Genomic DNA, 25,069 nt, shown 5'->3' with positions numbered 1-25,069 from the left:
ATTCACATCAGCATTTTGCAGCCGTGACTTGTTAAACTGATAGTTCGGTAATTTTCACATCTTTCAACATCTGCTTTCTTTGGGATTGAAATTATTATATTCTTCTTGAAGTCTGAGGGTATTTCGCCTGTCTCATACATCTTGCTCACCAGATGTTAGAGTTTTATCAGGACTGGCTCTCCCAAGGCTGTCAGTAGTTCTAATGGAATGTTGTCTACTCCCGGGGCCTTGTTCTTTCAGTGCTCTGTCAAACTCTTCACGCAGTATCATATCTCCCATTTCATGTTCATCTACATCCTCTTCCATTTCCATAATATTGTCCTCAAGTACATCGCCCTTGTATAGACCCTCTATATACTCCTTCCACCTTTCTGCTTTCCCTTCTTTTTGCTTAGAACTGGTTTTCCATCTGAGTTCTTGATATGCATACAAGGGCTATCCACAAATTACATTACATTTTCGTTTGTGTCCATTAGGGGCGGGGCTAGCGTGGCCATCTTGGTGTCGTGGCATTCCGCCGCTCAGTCGGCATCCTGCCGTGCTAGTGAGAGGTTCGTGCTGTACTCCGTTGAGTTACTGAGACAGTTTGAAATGTTAGCGTTAATTGAAAATGCCGCGAAGTGTGAAGTGCGTGCTGTAATAAGGTTCCTGACTGCAAAAAACTCTACACCGATAGAAATCTATCGGCAGCTTTGTGAAGTGTATGCGGACAACATAATCACTGAAGGTGGAGTGCGTCAATGGGTCATAAAATTTAAAAATGGCCGAACTAACGTTCACGATGAAGAGCGAAGTGGAAGACCCAGCATAGTGACTGCCGAACTTGTCGAAAAAGTAGATGCCACGGTCCGTGAAAACCGTAATTTCACAATAACGGAAGTCTGTATGAGTTTTCCACAAATTTCACGAAGTTTGCTGCATGAAATCGTTATCGAAAAGCTTGGTTACCACAAGTTTTGTGCAAAATGGATACCAAAAATCTTGACAGAGATTCACAAAAATCAGCAAATGGCTGCAGCGTTAACGTTTTTGGATGCTTACGAGAAAGATGGCGACTCATTACTGGATTGCATTGTTACTGGTGACGAAACATGGGTTAAGCATGTGAACTGCGAGACAAAATTGCAGTCAATGCAGTGGGGGCACACAAATTCCCCCCCAAAACCCAAGAAATGCATGCAGACAATGTCGGCAAGGAAGGTGATGGCGACTGTCTTTTGGGACAGAAAAGGTGTGATTTTTTCTGGATTTCCTGGAAAGAGGCACTACAATAAACTCTCAAAGGTATTGCCAAACTCTGCACAACCTCAGAAGAGCAATACAAAACAAGTGCAGGGGAAAGTTGGGCTCAAAGATCTTGCTGATTCACGACAACGCCCGGGCCCACACGGCAAATGCCACTCGTGAAGTTCTCAAATCTTTTAAGTGGGAGTTGTTTCCTCATCCGCCGTACAGTCCCGACCTGGCACCGAGTGACTTCTACTTATTCCCAGCAATGAAGAAGTGGTTGGCTATGCAGTGTTTTGATGACGACGCACAGCTTCAAGAAGAGGTAACTACGTGGTTGAAGGCGCAGGTGGCCGAATTTTACGACAAAGGAATTTCCAAGCTCGTCTATCGCTACGATAAGTGCCTTAATTTAAATGGCAACTATGTAGAAAAGTAGTATTTAAGTGTGGCTTTCATCTGTATATAATAAAAAAAAATTTCCAATACTTTAATTATTTTTAATTCCAAAACGTAATGTACTTTGTGGATAGCCCTCGTACAAGTGCTCTCTTTTCTCCAAAGGTCTCTTTAATTTTCCTGTAGGCAGTATCTATCTTACCCCTAGTGAGATAAGCCTCTACATCCTTACATTTGTCCTCAAGCCATCCCTGCTTAGCCATTTTGCACTACCTGTCGATCTCATTTTTGAGACGTTTGTATTCCTTTTTGCCAGCTTCATTTACTGCATTTTTATATTTTCTCCTTTCATCAATGAAATTCAATATTTCTTCTGTTACCCAAGAATTTCTACTAGCCCTCATCTTTTTACCCACTTGATCCTCTGCTGCCTTCACTACTTCATCCCTCAAAGTTACCCATTCTTCTTCTACTGTATTTCTTTCCCCCATTCCTGTCACTTGTTCCCTTATGCTTTCCCTGAAACTCTGTACAACCCCTGGTTTAGTCAGTTTATCCAGGTCCAATTGCCTTAAATTCCCACCTTTTTGCCATTTCTTCAGTTTTAATCTACAGTTCATAACCAATAGATTGTGGTCAGAGTCCACATCTGCCCCTGTCAGTATCTCCAGGCTTCTTCCATGTATACAACCTTCTTTCATGATTCTTAAACCAAGTGTTAGCTATGATTAAGTTGTGCTCTGTGCAAAATTCCACCAGGCGGCTTCTTCTATCATTTCTTATTCCCAATCCATATTCACCTACTACGTTTCCTTCTCTCACTTTTCCTACTGCCGAATTCCAGTCACCCATGACTATTAATTTTTCGTCTCCCTTCACTATCTCAATAATTTCTTTTATTTCATCATACATTTCTTCAATTTCTTCGTCATCTGCAGAGCTAGTAGACATATAAACTTGTACTACTGTAGTAGGCTTGGGCTTTGTGTCTATCTTGGCCACAATAACGTGTTCACTATGCATTTTATAGTAGCTTACACGCACTCCTATTTTTTTTATTCATTATTAAACTTACTCCTGCCCTACCCCTATTTGATTTTGTATTTGTTACCCTTTTATTCGCCTGACCAAAAGTCTTGTTCCTCCTGCCACCGAACTTCACTAATTCCCACTCTATCTAACTTTAACCTATCCATTTCCCTTTTTAAATTTTCTAACCTACCTGCCCAATTAAGGGATCTGACATTCCATGCTCCAATCCGTAGAATGCCAGTTTTCTTTCTCCTGATAATGACATCCTCTTGAGTAGTCCCCACCTGGAGATCCGAATGGGGGACTATTTTACCTCCGGAATATTTTACCCAAGAGGATGCCATCATCATTGAACCATACAGTAAAGCTGCACGCCCTCGGGAAAAATTATGGCTGTAGTTTCCCCTTACTTTCAGCCATTCTCAAGATGTTATCAAGGGGAAAATGTCTGTAGTACAAAACTCCAAACACTCAACACCAGAGCTTGGTAGAAGTGTATTCTTTGTATTTTCTCTTTTCCATTTTGTCTCCCTCAACTCGACTTCTTCCCTCAAATTAGCGATGCTGTCACTTTCATCCTTTCCAAACAGTTTATAATACTTTCTAGCCACTGTTTCGGTATCGCTAATCACTGACTCCATGGACCTTGTTGACGATGAACAGACCTTTGGTCGAAGAGTGTTCAGGTTGAAGAGAATGAGAACATTTTTAGAGAATCTACTTTCAAGATTGTTGCTAATTGTGTCGAGAATGGGGATGAAGACAATAACCCTAAAATAACTTTCTGGACTCAATGGAGCAGCATTAGATCTGTTAATTTGGCCATCATCAAAAGACGCAAGTTGATCATTTTCACTGTCAGACGTTAAAGAGAAATCTTCGTTTTTATTACATTTGGATCCAGCTTTGAAGTTTTGTTTCCACAGATTTGTCTGTGGCCCCCGTGGATTGATGAAACCTATGAAATCTTCTCTGATCACATCTTTATAAACATATCTTTAAAAAATTGACATCTGAGTTTTGTGGCTGATGTCAGCTGTCTCATCAAACCCAATACTATAGAATTTGTTTTCTTCGATTATATTTACTATCTGAGAAATAATTTCTTCACCACATCATTCAATCAACTCACTTTAAACAGTTTTACTTAAAAATGTGCGTCATTTATTACCAGAGCTATACTGTGCTTCTAATTCAATTTCCCCCATTCTTCAGTGCGAAATTTCAAATCTTTAAAGTTGTCTTTATTTGATAGTTCTGGATCATTAGAAGAAACAGAGGCATCATCTCGATGTCCTCTAAAAGGTGCATTCTGCCTTCCAAGAAATATGACGTTTAGCAAAGGAAATGACAAACGTTGCCCCCCCCCCCCCCCCCTCTGTAGGTGTCAACTTGATTTTCAACCGATTTATTTGTATTTTGGTAAGAACCCAAAAAGTACTAAAGCTTGCTGATGTTATACTGCTCTACTGTGATTTTCCCTAATAACTTAGCAAATTTTGTCAGAGGTACAATCACTAATGTGTTTAGCTTCATATCTGCCACATGATACCCACCCTTAAGATTAGGGGCCTGGAGCTTTGTTATGTTTTAGTGATTTAAGCTGTTTTTTGACATTTTTTAAATCTAGATCTTGCTGAGATCTTTAATTCTGTATTGCAAAAGAGTACACTCGCTGACTGGCGTCAAATTTTTGGCCGGCTTGATTGACTATAATCCACATTGCTTCTTCAATTTCTTACCCAAAGTAGCAAAATAAATATTAAAACACAGCCAGAGTATTTATCTGTTAATTAATAAGATTCCCATCAGTCACACAAGTGGTTCCAAATTTGTGATAATTTTTTTTATAGATTGTAGTGATGGAATAAAGCTTCATGTCAGACATCACATCTGACACAGAGTTTTACACCATAATTTAGTAGATGTGGAAGTCAAAGACCCTTATGTTTGTGAATTTCTAGTTAGTTGACTGAAATAAGGGGACTTATTTAGAAAATTGCAATGAAGCACATCTAAGCTGTGGTAATAACTGCTGACTTGTAGTGGAACCATTTGACATATTTGAAGGTGTATTTACCATTTTAAAAATATATACATGCTTCATATAAAAAAGATACACTTGTGTTTATTTCCATTTGACACTGATATTTCAGGTTCTACTGCATCAAAGCATCTTACCGGTTAGCAGTCATACATTTCGGTTTTCGATCACGGTGCGCAGGAAATAAGCATGTTTTCGAAAAAAATAAATTATCACATTTAAGTGATATATTGTAATTAGGCCTAAAGGTCACACATTGGATGATTTCTCATGGAAGATGAGATTTAAACATGTCCTGATAGGTAAATTGTGATGATACTGACAAAATGATGAAGCAAGAATCCAATTCTGTTTCTTTGTAAATATGCTACCATGAGTTGTTTCTTTTCATTTGTTAATTGGACAATTTTATTTTACAGATTAATACAGCAGTCATAGTGTATTGTATTTATATCTTTCAGCAATAAAAAAGTTAAAGAGGCAGTTCTTTCCAGTGCCTGCAATGCCAGTAATTTGCTACTTTAGGAATGACTTTCGGAAGCAACAATCTTTCATAATAATACATTGTTGAGACTTCATATTCAAATGTGACCTTACAATGTATTCTCAGAAACGGTCAATCTGCCTGCAGATCTCAAGCAGGACCAACCACTGGCGATTTTATCATCAGAATGCCCCATCCCCCAGCTGAAAATAACTTTGGAGGCAACGGTACTTCCCGTAGACGTCACTGATACCAGGTTTAACAGTTTGTAAAAATACAAGGAAACGGGAAAAATAAAGCTATTCTTTGCAATATTGTACAATTTCCACAAAAAGACTCCTTAAAACAAGTATTTCCGCCCATAAAATATTACTTGTCACTGTCTTGAACATAAAATTAATTTGGTTTGATTCATCAATCACAAATAATGATGGGTGACCATAAATATACTTTATGCCCAATAAGTAAAGTAACATACATAGAAAAACTGTCTACATTCCTTTTTAAGTAGACAGCCACAGCATATGAAAACAAGTTAACAACTGTGGAAGAAAATATACCAAACGCTTCTCCCTATAAAAATTGTAGTGCAATCTCAAATAGCTTGACTTTAAGAACTCAGTTCAAAAATTAAGTAATACATATACATGAACAAGCAACTTTTGTTCATATAACACCTCACAAACCATAAGCTTACGCTATAATAAACTCACCTGTTGTCTTCTGTTTTTTAGAGAAAAAAGATGTTATCTTTGAAGCTCGTTTCATGGTACACAGATGACAGAAATGAAACAGTCGACACCAGTAAAAGGAACTGTTCGTATATGCCATTCAGCCCGAGATGAGATGTCTAAGAACACAACTCTAACACTGACAATAAGGGAGGCACGGCAGGTAGCACCATACGGGCTTAGCGCAGTGCGTGCCGCTGGTCGGGGGTACGGAAGTCGGGAAATCCTAGTGGGCCATTCCCAGGGAAGCCGGGCAGGATAGCCATGCTGCGGATGGCTGGGCTGTTCTGGCTGGGGGTTAGAATCCACCCATGGGCATGGACATGGGTGTTGTCCTGTGATTCTACTTTGATTAATACAGTTGTATAGGATAAGACACAAGCAGTACGTGGACACAAAATCTGACCTGAAATAGATCATAGAAATGATCAAAAATATAGAGATTAGAGAAAAGCAGATAAGAACAACAAAGTGATACACTCTCGATCTGGCTAAAATGGGGTACCACTTCAGAGGCCAAATTTTAATTTTAAATAAAAAAATTTCCCAGAGCCTACAGCAGGGTGAAAATATAACATTATGAAATTCTAGCTACTCCAAGACATACAAACTTTTTTCACTAAGGTAAAGCAATGTAAAGGGGGGGGGGGGGGGGGCAACTGCGACCCCCCCCCTCCACCCCCCTTTAATCCGCCAGTGCAAGCAAGCAAGCAACCAAGAGCACCACAGATTGCTGCTCACCCTGTCCATCAGATCATTTCAGTATTTAGAGAACAGTAGCAGTCCTGTCACACTTCCCTGGGGTACTCCTGATGTTGCCCTTGTCTTTGATGAACACTTGCCATAGAGGACAATGTATTGGGTTCTATTAGTTAAGAAGTCTTCAAGCCCCTAGCATATCTGTGAACCTATTCCAAATGCTCATACCTTCATTAACAATACGCCGTGGGGCAATATGTCAGACACATTCGGGAAATCTAGGAATATGGAATCTGCCTGTTGCCCTTCATCCGTGGTTCGCAGGATATCGTGTGGGATGAGGTCCATCTGAGTTCTGCATGAGCAGTGCTTTCTAAAGCTGTCCTGGTCCATGGATAGAAGCCCTTCTGTCTCAAGGAAATTTATTATATTCAACCTGAGAATGTGCTCAAGAATTCTCCAGCAGAACAATGTTAAGGATATTGGTCTGTAACTTTGCAGGTCCATTCTTGTACCCTTCTTATATACAAGAGTCACCTAAGTTTTTTCCAGTCACTTGGGACTGTGCACTGGGCAAGAGATTTGCGATGAATGCAAGCTAGGCAAGAGGCCAATGCATCTGAGTACTCTCTGTAAAAACAAACTTGGATTCCATACTGATATGGTGACTCATTTGTTTTCAGCTGGTTCTGTATGCTAGGAATGCCTGTTACTATGTCCTCCATACAGAAGTATGTAACAGTCAAGTGACAGTATGCTTCTACAATCCTCCTGTGTGAATGATTTCTTAAATTCAAGATTTAAAACTTCAGCTTTCTTGTTGTTGTCCCCTATTGCCAATCAGACACACTAACAAGTGACTGGATAGAAGCCTTTGACCTGCTTGGCAATTCTGTGTAGGACCAGAATTCTTTCGCATTCTCGGCAAGATCTTTTGCTAAGCTATGATGCTGTTAGTTGTTGTAGGCGCATTGATCTTTTTACAGACTGTTCTTTTTTGTTATTAAACCATGGTGTATCTTTTCCATCCTTAATCCACTTACTCAGCAGATACTTCTCCTGGGTGTGATTCACAATCTGTGTAAACCTTGCCCATAATTCCTCTATGTCCATCATACTGGAATTAAGTGACTCCCATTCTTTTTGGAAAGTGCACATAGAAGGAAACCTTCAGAGTATAATGAAGACATTAGGAATAATAGATAAGTGTTAAATATTTTAGTAAATTGTACTTATTTTTGTGGTTCCTTTGAATTGATCTTAAGTTGACATGATGAAACTGAACCATCATCAAACCTTGGTACTTGCAGAGGACTGATTAATTTGATACTGAACTGGATGCAGCACTGAAAGATCATTTGGACAAGGCAACTGTTTTCAAAAGAACATCCAAAACAATTCGAAATGAACTTTTGTAACTTATGTTAGAGGTGTGCCAAGAAGACATTTCAAAACAAATAAGGGAATCAGCATTTTACCTGTTGTTGTTGTTCTGGTCATCAGTCCTGAGACTGGTTTGATGCAGCTCTCCATGCTACTCTATCCTGTGCAAGCTTCTTCATCTCCAAGTACCTACTACAACCTACATTCTTCTGAATCTGCTTAGTGTATTCATCTCTTGGTCTCCCTCTACGATTTTTACCTTCCACACGGCCATCCAGTACTAAATTGGTGATCCTTTGATGCCTCAGAATATGCCCTACCAACAGATCCCTTCTTCTAGTCAAGTTGTGCCACAAATTTCTCTTCTCTCCAATTCTATTCAGTACCTCCTCATTAGTTATGTGATCTACCCATATAAACTTCAGCATTCTTTTGTAGCACCACATTTTGAAAGCTTCTATTCTCTTCTTGTCTAAACTATTTATTGTCCACGTTTCAATTCCATATGTGGCTACACTCCATACAAATACTTTCAGAAACGACTTCCTGACACTTAAATCTATACTTGATGAAAACAAATTTCTCTTCTCAAAAATGCTTTCCTTGCCATTCCCAGTCTACATTTTACATCCTCTCTACTTCAACCATCATCAGTTATTTTGCTCCCCAAAGAGCAAAACTCATCTACTACTTTAAGCGTCTCATTTCCTAATCTAACTCCCTCAGCGTCACCCGACTTAATTCGACTACATTCCATTATCCTTGTTTTGCTTTTGTTGATGTTTATCTTATATCCTACTTTCAAGACACTGTCCATTCTCCCCAACTTGACTAGAAGAAGGGATCGGTTGGTATGTCATGTTCCGAGGCATCAAGGGATCACCAATTTAGTATTGGATGGCAATGTGGAGGGTAAAAATCATAGAGGGAGACCAAGAGATGAATACACTAAGCAATTCCTAGGTGTGTAGTTGAATTTACGGCCTTTATATTTGACTAATTTATCGTGTAACTGAAGTTTAACAAGTTCCTTTTAGCACTCATGTGGACGACCTAACACTTTTTGTTATTTAGGGTCAACTACCAATTTTTGCACTATTCAGATATCTTTTCTAAATCATTTTGCAATTTGTTTTGATCTTCTGATGACTTTATTAGTTGATAAACGACAGTGTCATCTGCAGACAACCTCAGACAGCTGCTCAGATTGTCTCCCAAATCGTTTATATAGATATTGAACAGCAAAGCGCCTATAACATTACCTTGGAGAACACCAGAAATCACTTTTGTTTTACTCAAAGACTTTCCATCAATTACTACAAACTGTGACCTCTCTGACAGGAAGTCACAGATCCAGCCACATAACTGAGATGATATTCCATAAGCATGCAATTTCACTATAAGCCACTTGTGTGGTACAGTGTCAAAAGCCTTCTGGAAATCCAGAGACATGGAATTGATCTGAAACCCCTTGTCAGTAGGACTCAACACTTCATGCAAATAAAGAGCTAGTCGTGTTTCGCAAGAACAATGTTTTCTAAACCCATGTTGTCTGTGTGTCAATAGAACGTTTTCTTCGAGGTAATTCATAATGTTCGAACACAATATATGTTCCAGAATCCTGCTGCATATCGACGTTAATGATATGGGCCTGTAATTATGTGGATTACTACTACTACCTTTCTTGAACATTGGTGTGACCTGTGCAAGTTTCCAGTCTTTGTCGAGCGAGTGGCTGTATATGATTGTCAAGTATGGAGCTCATGCGTCAGCATACACTGAAAGGAACCTAATTGGTATATAGTCTGGACCAGAAGACTTGCTTTTATTAAGTGATTTAAGCTGCTTCACTACTCCGAGGATATTTACTTCTACGTTACTCATGTTGGCAGCTGTTCTTGATTCGAATGATGGAATATTTACTTCGTCTTCTTTTGTGATGGCATTTCAGGAGGCTGTGTTTAGTAATTCTTCTTTGGCAGCACTGTCTTCGATAGTATCTCCATTGCTATTGTGCAGAGAAGGCATTGATTGTTTCTTGCCGCTAACATACTTCACATACGACCAGAATCGCTTTGGATTTTCTGCCAGGTTTCGAGACAAAGTTTCACTGTCGAAACTGTTATAACATTGAAGTCTGCTCTAAATTTGAAATAAATGTTATCAAGGCACAATCTGATTGCCCAATGAAGAAAAGAAAGTTGCAGAAGACTAAGTGGAAATTTGAAGCAAAGATGATGTTCAATGTGATAGTTTCTGGTGCTAAGATCATTTTAGTTTCTCAGGTCATCCTGTAGCTTCATAATTGTTTCTTCTAGAAAAGTTTTCCTTGTATTGTTTTAAATTTCGTAAAGATATTTTAGAGGAAATGTGTTCAGCTTACATGGTTTTGCCTAAGTTATCTTGCACAAGAATTCAGATCACTTTCTGATGCTGTTCATCTAGCAGAGTTTGTAATAACTAACAACCTAGGAAAGACATTGCCATAAGTTGTTGAAGCTAACTCTTATAATTACTAAGACATCGGTCAAACCAGAAATGTGCTTTTCAACTTTGAAATGAATAAAATCTTTCTTACGCAACTCTATGAGCCTAAAAAGACTCTCGGCCTTGGTGATGCTTTCCATTGAAAGAAATCTTGTGATGGGGATCACAGACTTGAATCAGCAGTTAACTGACAAGTTTGCATCAATAATAAACAGAGGGTGGTTAATTTTCATTATAAGTGAATTGAGAATAAGTGTACTTCAGGGTGTATACGTGGACAAGGAAAAAAAATTCCCGGTTTTTCCCAGATATCCCGTTTAAAAAATATACTTTTTCCCGGTCGAAAATACACTTTATCCGCGCTAAGTGAAATTAGGTTTTCTGTAGATTTTTACTTTGGAACTGTAAAACTTATCACTACTTTGAATGGTTAACATTTTCTACACTTGCGTAGAACTTTCCGGAAAAAAAGAAACGGGGGAGAGAAGTTTTGGAGAGACTTTTGCTGAAAAAAAAGGAGAGAAGGTTTGGAAAGACCTTTGATGTGCAGCAACATATACGCTGCATATTTTCGTATTACGACAGTATAAATTCGATTTGCACCGAACACAACACGTTAGTTTCCCGAGCGTTGAAATCGAGATTGCGATGTCCTTTTGTAAGCCAATCATATCTCATGCCACGTGATCTATCCAGCCGACGACAGCAGATATTCAGAGCATAGGACACGTGATGCAATCAGCCAATAGCAAGATCACTGTTATGTAGCTTGAACACACAAAGAGGAAAAGTTAATGGTTTACACTAATATACATAGTATAGCTACAAGAAAAGCTAAGCTTTCACATATAATATTGGTCTCGATGATTAATACGCTACAAAAGAAGCTAAGCTTTCAAATGTAATATTGATCTATATTGTGTGTGTTATACTTTAAGATACATGACACAAATGTGCCAGTAAATTTAAAATAATGACATAAATGTGTGGCCTTCTGGGCTCGAAATTCTTGTAAGTGATTGTTCCTCAAAGTGTTCAGTTTTAAATGTTCTGTGATTCAAGAAATTCATTCCACTTTCTCACACATAATTCATCTTACATACAAAGAAATTTACTTTGAAAGCAACACTTTTCGAACCACCGTTCGCAATACTATCCCAAGACTGTTACAAATAGATTCGATTTAGCAGTTGCCAGACAGCTCCAGAAAACAGGCATTATTGCGCGTGCGCGGCTGCAGAGGTGTAGGAAGTCCGCAAAAAATGGTTCAAATGGCTCTGAGCACTATGGGACTTAACTTCTGAGATCATCAGTCCCCTAGAACTTAGAACTACTTAAACCTAACTAACCTAAGGACATCACACACATCCATGCCCGAGGCAGGATTCGAACCTGCGACCGTAGTGGTCGCGCGGTTCCAGACTGTAGCGCCTAGAACCGCTCCTAAGTCCGCATGTATAAAGCACTAAGAGAGCTTACATTACACCATAAAAGAAACAGGATATCAGAGGATACTCCAAAAGCATCGAAATTTCGTAAACCACATTAAAATCCATAATTCGGCTTGAAGTACACATTGATTTTTTCCAGGTTCATAATGAAGTAGGTTCCATCTTATGTTAAGCTTTTCATTGAGGTTTTTGGGATGTAAATTTTCTGGGAATGTTCACTTGATAGCTCCCGGCCGCAGAAATCCGTTTTGTTTTCATTTGACATGGGAGATGGAAACGAAGAGGAAATACCGAAATCACTTAACGCAAACAGGGGTCACATGGAGACTAACCTCCTCGCCACTACAATACAGAGAACTCTGCGCATGAGAAAATCTGGCAGCTACGGTGCGCGAGAAAAATTTTTCTCGTTTGCATCTGGCTGCTTTCTGCTACTGCTGATACAGCTAACAGCCACACTTCAAGTAGCGGGAAGCGGTAGAAGGTACTGTTCATACGCGAGTCAACTGCGCATACGCATGGGCCCTCCGGCAAGTGGTCAAATGAACCAAATGTAAACAGTTGTGACGTCACGCCCATAGAAAACATTTATTGTTACAATGTATTAGATAGTCTTCGCCCTAAGGCCTTTGACATATTTTTGCTGTTTGCAGACGCTTGTGCTTACACGGTGTTTTGTTGTTGTAAATGGTGCATTTGCTTTGCCAAAAAGTTTTATTTTTTTCCCTCTCATTTATATTTTATTGCTGCAGTAACATTTTCTTTGCTAGAGAATCGATTCTTACGAGTCAAAATTACAAAAATTTAACTGAAAGCTAAAACAATGAAAAAGTCCCGGAATTCTGAAAACTTTCCGGGTTTTTCCCGGTTTTCTCCCGGATGAAAAAATTCCCAGGTTTTTCCCGGATTTCCCGGTTGTCCCGGGTCGTATACACCCTGTACTTATAATGTACAATTTGTTTATTGTTTCCAGTCTTTTAAATGACGAAAGTATTTCAGTTATACTAGGAACGTAGCTCATCACGTTATGATAAGAGTTTTTCTAGACAGTCAATAAAACACAGCATGCCCTTTGCCACAGATTGTTTTCTATCATAGATATCATTCTTTGACAGAATCTTAAACTGAATTTTAAAAACTTGAGTTATGTGACCTTCATACACAATGAACTCCAGGGATGTTTACATCGTAACAAATCTCAGGAAGTCAGTTGCCAAAATAAAGAATTTTCTTCCTTGTAAGTGCCTCACATAAAAATGCAACATTGAAACCTAAGTGTAACTCCCAATGTAAGATACTGTTGGCCACAGTGCTGCATTTACACTTCGCTAAAGAGTTACCTCGTAGTCTTACCTTACATTTTTATACTCTTTGTGTTCCACCAGTTATGTTATTTGTGACTGGATTATAATGTCTTGCTGAAGAGCACACAGCCTGTTATCTTGGATGGAGAATCATCAGTGGATGCTGAAGTAACTCCATGTGTCCATCAGGGAAGTGAGTTAGGATCCATGGTGTTCGTGTTATAGATTAATGACCTTGTAAACAATATGAATACTAACCTCAAGACTTTCCACAGATAATACTATCTGAAGAAAGCTTCACAAATATTCAGTTAGATCTTGATAAGATTTAAAAGTGACAGCTTGCTTTAAATGTTCAGAAACGTGAAGTTGTGCATTTCAAAAAATTAAAAACTCTTGTATCCATGACTACAATATGAAAGACCACAGTTGGCTTAGATCATCTTACAAATATAAGGATATGAAATGAAACAATTACATAGTCTCAGTCATAGGTAAAGCATGTGGCAGACTTTGGTTTATTGATAAAATACTGGGACACACAACAGATATGACTGAAAGGGGATAATGAATATATATGATGAAGAGCAGCACTTTCAAATTCAACTTATTGCTCTTAACACATATTTTACAAGTATGTGCATTTTCAACTAAGTATAAAGTTTTTACAATTACAATTTTTTGGTTTACATTATTTCTTATTACATTATAATTCATGATAAATTCAAGTTATAAGGGCATTTTTGGAAAAGCCACTGCTTGACTCACTTTTTAAAAGTATCCCCTGTCAATATCTTAACTTCATTTGGTAGCAAGTTATTAAAAACAGCTCCTTTGACATAGGGGTTTTTTGCTGTTAAAGTTAATCTTCTGTAGACCATATGAAAGTCTTTTCTATGCCTCGTTTCATAGTTGGAATATCCATGTTTCTTTTTGTGGTCTTAGTGTCTTCTTTCACTAGCATTATAGTTTTTAGAATATACGTGGCATAAACTGTGAGAATATTGTGTCTAATGAATAGAGGTTTGCACGAAGTTCCTGGTTTTACTTTTGCTATGATCCTCAAGACTTGCTTCTGCAGTATGAAAACATTTTTCATATCAGTCTGGCTTGTCCCACCCTGCAGTACTATTGCATAATACAAGAAAGGGTACACTAATCCATAATGTACAGGCCTTAGGGTTTCAGACTTAAGATATGATGCTAACCTTCTTAATACATATAGACTGGGTGTAATGTTTTTACAGACATAATCAGCTTGCTGCTTCCATGAAAGTCAATCATCTATGCATAAACCCAAGAATTTACAATCTGTATAGGTTTTTGGCAGAATTTCATAAATCACAGTATTTTGTTTGTTTGGACCACTTGGTTCAAATGAATAATATTAATTTTTTTCTGTGTTTACTTTTTGGTTGTCTCTTTCAAAGTGAGCTCTTGCCTTTTCAATAAAGTTATGTATGTCTTCAACTAGGCTGGGCTCTCTGTCTGCATAGCAGACATCAGATGTATCATCTGCATACATAGTGGTTAATTGCTTATTGTCAAGAGAACTTGGGAAATCATTTACATAGCACATGAATATAACGACCTAAAATGGAGCTCTGAGGAACACCAAAATGTATATTTCTTATACTTGACCTTCTCCTCTCACGTATTTCTCCATTAGAATATATAATCTCTGTGCACTGCTGTCTACTCTTTAAATATGTTCCTAGCAACTGCACGAGTTTTCCACTGACGCCAGTCTTCACAGTTTTTGATAAGAGCGCGTCATTATGTACTCTTTCAAAAGCCCTCGAGAGGTCCAGGAATACTCCTGCCGCTTGAGATTTTTCATTTATTTTTTGAAGTACATGATGGACAAAATGTACTGCTGCTGACGTGGTACTTCGATCACTTAATATGTCAGCATTGTTGTAACATTCCAGGATTTTTTAAATATTATTTTCTCTATCAGTTTTCTGAAAGTTGAGATTTGGGCAATGGGTCTATAGTTTTGTACATGCTTTATTTCTTCCTTTTTGTGTATTGATTTAACTACAGCCAGTTTGAACTTGTAAGGGAACACACCATCTTCAAGAACACAGTTTATTGGATGAACTAGTGGTTTTATTAGTTCATGTTTCCATTTCTTCAATAGATGTGGAGAAGTTTCATCTAATCCTGCTGATTTTTAGTTTCTGAGGCAATCAATGAGCTGCAGAATGTCACATGTGCTTATTGCAGGTAGTGTACTGCAGTTCTGTTTGTTACTGGACTCTAATGTGTTTGATAGAGACGTCATTTTCAACAGTGTCTATGAAGTAATTATGAAAAATATTGCTGACTAGAAGGGGATCAGAAATATCTTCATTATTCCCAGTTAATTGTATATTATTAATTTTAGTTTCTGTTTCATTGTTTCTGATTTTATTTGCAGTTACCCAGCAGTTCTTTGAAACATTATCTGAACCTTGTATCTGTTAGCTGATTCTTTCCGATTTTAATCTCCTGACTTCTTTGCGGTACTTATTTGTACTGCTTGTAGAGTTCTTCATGTAACTCTGAGTTAGTCAGTCTGTGTAAGCTATAGATGCTTTTCACTTTTTCTTTCAGATCATTTGTTTTAAAATCTAATGGTACAGGTATTTTTAATTTGTGGAACATTGTCATTGAGATGTTTAAAAGCCTTAATGAACAGACACTTGATGATGGCTATCAACGACCTCACAAAATCCCACTTACATGATTTCAACAATTAGGATTAAGTGAGGAATTGTAGAGCACAGTACAGAAGAATATAACATAGCCCTCTATGTATCACTGCCTATGTTCTGTGGAGACAAGCTAAGACTAATTAGAGCATACACATAGGTCATTGTTCACAGCAATCCACATGCAGATGGAACACAAAGAAATGCAGACATGTGGTAGAATAGAAAGTACCCTCTGCCAGAACAAATGAAAGTCGCATGTCTCCTGGACTATCTGGTGGGAGCCATATCATCACGAGTTTCAGCTGCCTAGTTTCTCCAAGGCAGTATGTAAAATGTTTGGCCTATTGTTATCTAGATCGAAAAAAATATTCTCTTTTTCCCCTTGAATTATGCTGAGGCACTTCACATTTGCAACTGAAGTGTGTGTGTGTGTGTGTGTGTGTGTGTGTGTGTGTGTGTGTGTGTGTGTGTGTGCGCGCTCTCTCTTTCTTTGCGCCAGGGTGGATACATTGGTGCTCACTCACAGTAGGATAGCAAAAAGTGTGGCTCCAATTCCAATCATTTGCATACTTGCCAATATTGTGTGTGTGTGTGTGTGTGTTTGCCAGATTGCATGATTCACTCATTTTGTGAGACAGTATATTTGTGACTAATCTTGGGACAGTCATGCTGTGTGTCAGGCTGAGTGCAATGGTGAAGAGACATAGTAAAATAACAAACTGCACAATGACTGGCCTGGATTCTATTATTATGCTTCTGTTGTAGGGTTAGTAATTTTTGGGAATCAGGGCAGCATTAACGTTTATCTCAACTCATTTTAAGAAAGAGGGAAGGAGAGGGAAAGACGAAAGGATGTGGGTTTTAAGGGAGAGGGTAAGGAGTCATTCCAATCCCGGGAGCGGAAACACTTACCTTAGGGGGAAAAAAGGATGGGTATACACTCGCACACACACACACACACACACATATCCATCCACACATATACAGACACAAGCAGACATATTTAAAGACAAAGAGTTTGGGCAGAGATGTCAGTCGAGGCGGAAGTGCAGAGGCAAAGATGTTGTTGAATGACAGGTATGAGTGGCGGTAACTTGAAATTAGCAGAGATTGAGGCCTGGTGGGTAACGGGAAGAGAGGATATATTGAAGAGCAAGTTCCCATCTCCGGAGTTCGGATAGGTTGGTGTTGGTGGGAAGTATCCAGATAACCCGGACGGTGTAACACTGTGCCAAGATGTGCTGGCCGTGCACCAAGGCATGTTTAGCCACAGGGTGATCCTCATTACCAACAAACTCTGTCTGCCTGTGTCCATTCATGCGAATGGACAGTTTGTTGCTGGTCATTCCCACATAGAATTCATCACAGTGTAGGCAGGTCAGTTGGTAAATCACGTGGGTGCTTTCACACGTGGCTCTGTCTTTGATCGTGTACACCTTCCGGGTTACAGGACTGGAGTAGGTGGTGGTGGGAGGGTGCATGGGACAGGTTTTACACCGGGGGCGGTTACAAGGATAGGAACCAGAGGGTAGGGAAGGTGGTTTGGGGATTTCATAGGGATGAACTAACAGGTTACGAAGGTTAGGTGGACGGCGGAAAGACACTCTTGGTGGAGTGGGGAGGATTTCATGAAGGATGGATCTCATTTCAGGGCAGGATTTGAGGAAGTCGTATCCCTGCTGGAGAGCCACATTCAGAGTCTGGTCCAGTCCCGGAAAGTATCCTGTCACAAGTGGGGCACTTTTGTGGTTCTTCTGTGGGAGGTTCTGGGTTTGAGGGGATGAGGAAGTGGCTCTGGTTATTTGCTTCTGTACGAGGTCGGGAGGGTAGCTACGGGATGCGAAAGCTGTTGTCAGGTTGTTGGTGTAATGGTTCAGGGATTCCAGACTGGAGCAGATTCGTTTGCCACGAAGACCTAGGCTGTAGGGAAGGGACCGTTTGATGTGGAATGGGTGGCAGCTGTGATAATGAAGGTACTGTTGCTTGTTGGTGGGTTTGATGTGGACGGACGTGTGAAGCTGGCCATTGGACAGATGGAGGTCAGCGTCAAGGAAAGTGCGTGGGATTTGGAGTAGGACCAGGTGAATCTGATGGAACCAAAGGAGTTGAGGTTGGAGAGGAAATTCTGGAGTTCTTCTTCACTGTGAGTCCAGGTCATGAAGATGTCATCAATAAATCTGTACCAAACTTTGGGTTGGCAGGCCTGGGTAACCAAGAAGGCTTCCTCTAGGCGACCCATGAATAGGTTGGCATACGAGGGGGCTACCCTGGTACCCATGGCTGTTCCCTTTAATTGTTGGTATGTCTGGCCTTCAAAAGTGAAGAAGTTGTGGGTCAGGATGAAGCTGGCTAAGGTAATGAGGAAAGAGGTTTTAGGTAGGGTGGCAGGTGATCGGTGTGAAAGGAAGTGCTCCATCGCAGCGAGGCCCTGGACGTGCGGAATATTTGTGTATAAGGAAGTGGCATCAATGGTTACAAGGATGGTTTCCGGGGGTAACAGATTGGGTAAGGATTCCAGGTGTTCGAGAAAGTGGTTGGTGTCTTTGATGAAGGATGGGAGACTGCATGTCATGGGTTGAAGGTGTTGATCTACGTAGGCAGAGATACGCTCTGTGGGGGCTTGGTAACCAGCTACAATAGGGCGGCCGGGATGGTTGGATTTATGAATTTTGGGAAGAAGGTAGAAGGTAGGGGTGTGGGGTGTCGGTGGGGTCAGGAGGTTGATGGAGTCAGGTGAAAGGTTTTGTAGGGGGCCTAAGGTTCTGAGGATTCCTTGAAGCTCCGCCTGGACATCAGGAATGGGATTACCTTGGTAAACTTTGTATGTGGTGTTGTCTGAAAGCTGACGCAGTCCCTCAGCCACATACTCCCGACGATCAAGTACCACGGTCGTGGAACCCTTGTCCGCCGGAAGAATGACGATGGATCGGTCAGCCTTCAGATCACGGATAGCTTGGGCTTCAGCAGTGGTGATGTTGGGAGTAGGATTAAGGTTTTTTAAGAAGGATTGAGAGGCAAGGCTGGAAGTCAGAAATTCCTGGAAGGTTTGGAGAGGGTGATTTTGAGGAAGAGGAGGTGGGTCCCGCTGTGACGGAGGACGGAACTGTTCCAGGCAGGGTTCAATTGGGATAGTGTCTTGGGGAGTTGGATCATTAGGAGTAGGATTAGGATCATTTTTCTTCGTGGCAAAGTGATACTTCCAGCAGAGAGTACGAGTGTAGGACAGTAAATCTTTGACGAGGGCTGTTTGGTTGAATCTGGGAGTGGGGCTGAAGGTGAGGCCTTTGGATAGGACAGAGGTTTCAGATTGGGAGAGAGGTTTGGAGGAAAGGTTAACTACTGAATTAGGGTGTTGTGGTTCCAGATTGCGTTGATTGGAATTTTGAGGTTTTGGAGGGTGTGGAGCTGGAAGTGGGAGATTGAGTAGATGGGAGCGACTGGGTTTGTGTGCAATGAGAGGAGGTTGAGGTTTGCTGGAAAGGTTGTGAAGGGTGAGTGAGTTGCCTTTCCGGAGGTGGGAAACCAGGAGATTGGATAGTTTTTTGAGGTGGAGGGTGGCATGCTGTTCTAATTTGCGGTTGGCCTGTAGGAGGATGCTCTGAACAGCCGGTGTGGATGTGGGAGAGGAAAGATTGAGGACTTTTATTAAGGATAGGAGTTGACGGGTGTGTTCGTTGGCTGAGTTGATGTGTAGGTGAAGGATTAGGTGGGTGAGGGCAATGGATTGTTCAGTTTGGAACTCGTATAGGGACTGATGGAAAGAACGGTTGCAGCCAGAGATGGGAACTTTAACTGTGAGGCCTTTGGGGGTAATGCCAAATGTCAGCCATCCTGAGAAAATAAAATAAGGGAGCGTAATGTGACTAGGGCGAGGGCATGATTGTAGAGGGAATGTAAATAAAACTTAATGGGGTCATTGTGGGGGTGTTGTGAGGGTGACATGGTATTAGGAGGTGGAAAGTGTAACATGAGGTTGAAATGAAAATGAAAGATAAAAATACATGGGGAGAGATAAAAGTGAACTAGAAAGCAACTGGCGATCTGGTATGAAAAAAGGCGAAAAAGTGTTGGTTAAGTTGATCCTGTGGTGAACTTGGGTTGGTAGACAACGATGTGCATAAAGGTTAGGTGGCTGTGTTGTCGCTAAAACATGTTAAAGGACGGAGAAATTCGGGAAAATTTCGAAAAAAATTTGGTTCCATCAGATTCACCTGGTCCTACTCCAAATCCCACGCCACTTTCCTTGACGTTGACCTCCATCTGTCCAATGGCCAGCTTCACACGTCCGTCCACATCAAACCTACCAACAAGCAACAGTACCTGCATTATCACAGCTGCCACCCATTCCGCATCAAACGGTCCCTTCCCTACAGCCTAGGTCTTCATGGCAAACGAATCTGCTCCAGTCCGGAATCCCTGAACCATTACACCAACAACTTGACAACAGCTTTCGCATCCCGTAACTACCCTACCGACCTGGTACAGAAGCAAATAACCAGAGCCACTTCCTCATCCCCTCAAACCCAGAACCTCCCACAGAAGAACCACAAAAGTGCCCCACTTGTGACAGGATACTTTCCGGGACTGGACCAGACTCTGAATGTGGCTCTCCAGCAGGGATACGACTTCCTCAAATCCTGCCCTGAAATGAGATCCATCCTTCATGAAATCCTCCCCACTCCACCAAGAGTGTCTTTCCGCCATCCACCTAACCTTCGTAACCTGTTAGTTCATCCCTATGAAATCCCCAATCCACCTTCCCTACCCTCTGGCTCCTATCCTTGTAACCGCCCCTGGGTAAAACCCGTCCCACGCACCCTCCCACCACCACCTACTCCAGTCCTGTAACCCGGAAGGTGTACATGATCAAAGGCAGAGCCACGTGTGAAAGCACCCACGTGATTTACCAACTGACCTGCCTACACTGTGATGCATTCTATGCGGGAATGACCAGCAACAAACTGTCCATTCGCATGAATGGACACAGGCAGACAGTGTTTGTTGGTAATGAGGATCACCCTGTGGCTAAACATGCCTTGGTGCACGGCCAGCACATCTTCGCACAGTGTTACACCGTCTGGGTTATCTGGATACTTCCCACCAACACCAACCTATCCGAACTCCGGAGATGGGAACTTGCTCTTCAATATATCCTCTCTTCCCGTTACCCACCAGGCCTCAATCTCCGCTAATTTCAAGTTACCGCCACTCATACCTGTCATTCAACAACATCTTTGCCTCTGCACTTCCGCCTCGACTGACATCTCTGCCCAAACTCTTTGTCTTTAAATATGTCTGCTTGTGTCTGTATATGTGTAGATGGATATGTGTGTGTGTGTGTGTGTGTGCGAGTGTATACCCGTCCTTTTTCCCCCCTAAGGTAAGTCTTTCCGCCTCCGGGATTGGAATGACTCCTTACCCTCTCCCTTAAAACCCACATCCTTTCGTCTTTCCCTCTCCTTCCCTCTTTGCTGATGAGGCAACAGTTTGTTGCGAAAGCTTGAATTTTATGTGTATGTTTGTGTTTGTTTGTGTTCTGTCGACCTGCCAGCACTTTCATTTGGTAAGTCACATCATCTTTGTTTTTAGATATATTTTTCCTACGTGGAATGTTTCCCTCTATTATAATCATATCATTAATTTGAACCCAACAATTACGTTTGTTATTGTCGCTGTTGCATTTCGAAATCTTTCCTGTCGTCTTATTTTCTCCATCTATTTTTACCAGCAGTCTCACTTTGTATTCACCTTCCCCTTTTTACCGTAATCTACTATACAATTTTATCCCGCCTATATATACTCAATAATACGTAACCCACTTCCAAACCATAACCAAAAAAAATTATTTTCCGCTTTCAACACTACCGCTGCTATAAAATCCACCGTTTCTAGTTCAATAACAGCTGCTTTCACGTATTAAACAACCGTTTCGGCTAGTTCTAATAACTTTCACTTTATTTCCACTTCCGTTTTTCGCACATCGTTGATCATTTTTAGCCGCTTCCCACAGGTTTTAACGTCATTATTTCTTCGTCAGACAATTGTTAGCCCCATTTTCGTAATCTTTCACCACAACACCACTCCTTTTAATACATTTACACGTTTTTTCGAAATTTTCCCGAATTTCTCCGTCCTTTAAGGTGTTTTAGAGGCAACACAACCACCTAACCTTTATGCACATCGTTGTCTACCAACCCAAGTTCACCACAGGATCAACTTAACCAACAATTTTTCGCCTTTTTTCATACCAGATCTCCAGTCGCTTTCTAGTTCACCTTTATCTCTCCCCATATATTTTTATCTTTCATTTTCATTTCAACCTCATGTTACACTTTCCACCTCCTAATACCATGTCACCCTCACAACACCCCCACAACGACCCCATTAAGTTTTATTTACATTCCCTCCGCAAACATGCCCTCGCCCTAGCCAGATTACGCTCCCTTATTTTATTTTCTCAGGCTTGTCTGACATTTGGCATTACCCCCAAAGGCCTCACAGTTAAAGTTCCCATCTCTGGCTGCAACCCTTCTTTCCATCAGTCCCTATACGAGTTCCAAACTGAATAATCCATTGCCCTCACCCACCTAATCCTTCACCTACACATCAACTCAGCCAACGAACACACCCGTCAACTCCTATCCTTAATAAAAGTCCTCAATCTTTCCTCTCCCACATCCACACCGGCTGTTCAGAGCATCCTCCTACAGGCCAACCGCAAATTAGAACAGCATGCCACCCTCCACCTCAAAAAACTATCCAATCTCCTGGTTTCCCACCTCCGGAAAGGCAGCTCACTCACCCTTCACAACCTTTCCAACAAACCTCAACCTCCTCTCATTGCACACAAACCCAGTCTCTCCCATCTACTCAATCTCCCACTTCCAGCTCCACACCCTCCAAAACCTCAAAATTCCAATCAACGCAATCTGGAACCACAACACCCTAATTCAGTAGTTAACCTTTCCTCCAAACCTCTCTCCCAATCTGAAACCTCTGTCCTATCCAAAGGCCTCACCTTCAGCCCCACTCCCAGATTCAACCAAACAGCCCTCGTCAAAGATTTACTGTCCTACACTCGTACTCTCTGCTGGAAGTATCACTTTGCCACGAAGAAAAATGATCCTAATCCTACTCCTAATGATCCAACTCCCCAAGACACTATCCCAATTGAACCCTGCCTGGAACAGTTCCGTCCTCCGTCACAGCGGGACCCACCTCCTCTTCCTCAAAATCACCCTCTCCAAACCTTCCAGGAATTTCTGACTTCCAGCCTTGCCTCTCAATCCTTCTTAAAAAACCTTAATCCTACTCCCAACATCACCACTGCTGAAGCCCAAGCTATCCGTGATCTGAAGGCTGACCGATCCATCGTCATTCTTCCGGCGGACAAGGGTTCCACGACCGTGGTACTTGATCGTCGGGAGTATGTGGCTGAGGGACTGCGTCAGCTTTCAGACAACACCACATACAAAGTTTACCAAGGTAATCCCATTCCTGATGTCCAGGCGGAGCTTCAAGGAATCCTCAGAACCTTAGGCCCCCTACAAAACCTTTCACCTGACTCCATCAACCTCCTGACCCCACCGACACCCCACACCCCTACCTTCTACCTTCTTCCCAAAATTCATAAATCCAACCATCCCGGCCGCCCTATTGTAGCTGGTTACCAAGCCCCCACAGAGCGTATCTCTGCCTACGTAGATCAACACCTTCAACCCATGACATGCAGTCTCCCATCCTTCATCAAAGACACCAACCACTTTCTCGAACGCCTGGAATCCTTACCCAATCTGTTACCCCCGTAAACCATCCTTGTAACATTTGATGCCACTTCCTTATACACGAATATTCCGCACGTCCAGGGCCTCGCTGCGATGGAGCACTTCCTTTCATGCCGATCACCTGCCACCCTACCTAAAACCTCTTTCTTCATTACCTTAGCCAGCTTCATCCTGACCCACAACTTCTTCACTTTTGAAGGCCAGACATACCAACAATTAAAGCGAACAGCCATGGGTACCAGGATGGCCCCCTCGTACGCCAACCTATTCATGGGTCGCCTAGAGGAAGCCTTCTTCGTTACCCAGGCCTGCCAACCCAAAGTTTGGTACAGATTTATTGATGACATCTTCATGATCTGGACCCACAGTGAAGAAGAACTCCAGAATTTCCTCTCCAACCTCAACTCCTTTGGTTCCATCAGATTCACCTGGTCCTACTCCAAATCCCACGCCACTTTCCTTGACGTTGACCTCCATCTGTCCAATGGCCAGCTTCACACGTCCGTCCACATCAAACCCACCAACAAGCAACAGTACCTGCATTATCACAGCTGCCACCCATTCCACATCAAACGGTCCCTTCCCTACAGCCTAGGTCTTCGTGGCAAACGAATCTGCTCCAGTCCGGAATCCCTGAACCATTACACCAACAACCTGACAACAGCTTTCGCATCCCGTAACTACCCTCCCGACCTGGTACAGAAGCAAATAACCAGAGCCACTTCCTCATCCCCTCAAACCCAGAACCTCCCACAGAAGAACCACAAAAGTGCCCCACTTGTGACAGGATACTTCCCGGGACTGGACCAGACTCTGAATGTGGCTCTCCAGCAGGGATACGACTTCCTCAAATCCTGCCCTGAAATGAGATCCATCCTTCATGAAATCCTCCCCACTCCACCAAGAGTGTCTTTCCGCCGTCCACCTAACCTTCGTAACCTGTTAGTTCATCCCTATGAAATCCCCAAACCACCTTCCCTACCCTCTGGCTCCTATCCTTGTAACCGCCCCCGGTGTAAAACCTGTCCCTTGCACCCTCCCACCGCCACCTACTCCGGTCCTGTAACCCGGAACGTGTACACGATCAAAGGCAGAGCCACGTGTGAAAGCACCCACGTGATTTACCAATTGACCTGCCTACACTGTGATGAATTCTATGCGGGAATGACCAGCAACAAACTGTCCATTCGCATGAATGGACACAGGCAGACAGTGTTTGTTGGTAATGAGGATCACCCTGTGGCTAAACATGCCTTGGTGCACGGCCAGCACATCTTGGCACAGTGTTACACCGTCCGGGTTATCTGGATACTTCCCACCAACATCAACCTATCCGAACTCCGGA

The 25,069-nt window shown here is 41.6% G+C and overlaps 1 protein-coding gene across 1 annotated transcript in view; it reads left to right on the top strand.

Moving 5' to 3' along the window:
- The window catches only part of LOC126240298 (kelch-like protein 10), a 111,817-nt gene extending 108,207 nt beyond the window's left edge, over window positions 1-3,610 (top strand). The window contains exon 7 of the mRNA XM_049947914.1: window positions 3,585-3,610. Within this exon, the coding sequence (XP_049803871.1) occupies window positions 3,585-3,610 (26 nt within the window). The remainder of the gene's footprint in view (window positions 1-3,584) is intronic.
- The last annotated feature ends 21,459 nt before the right edge of the window (window positions 3,611-25,069 follow it).

This window comes from Schistocerca nitens, chromosome 1, assembly GCF_023898315.1.
Source record: "Schistocerca nitens isolate TAMUIC-IGC-003100 chromosome 1, iqSchNite1.1, whole genome shotgun sequence".
In the NCBI taxonomy this organism is placed as follows: domain Eukaryota; kingdom Metazoa; phylum Arthropoda; class Insecta; order Orthoptera; family Acrididae; genus Schistocerca; species Schistocerca nitens.
The sequence above is the reverse complement of the archived record's forward strand: the minus strand, read 5'-3'. Positions and strand labels throughout refer to the sequence as shown.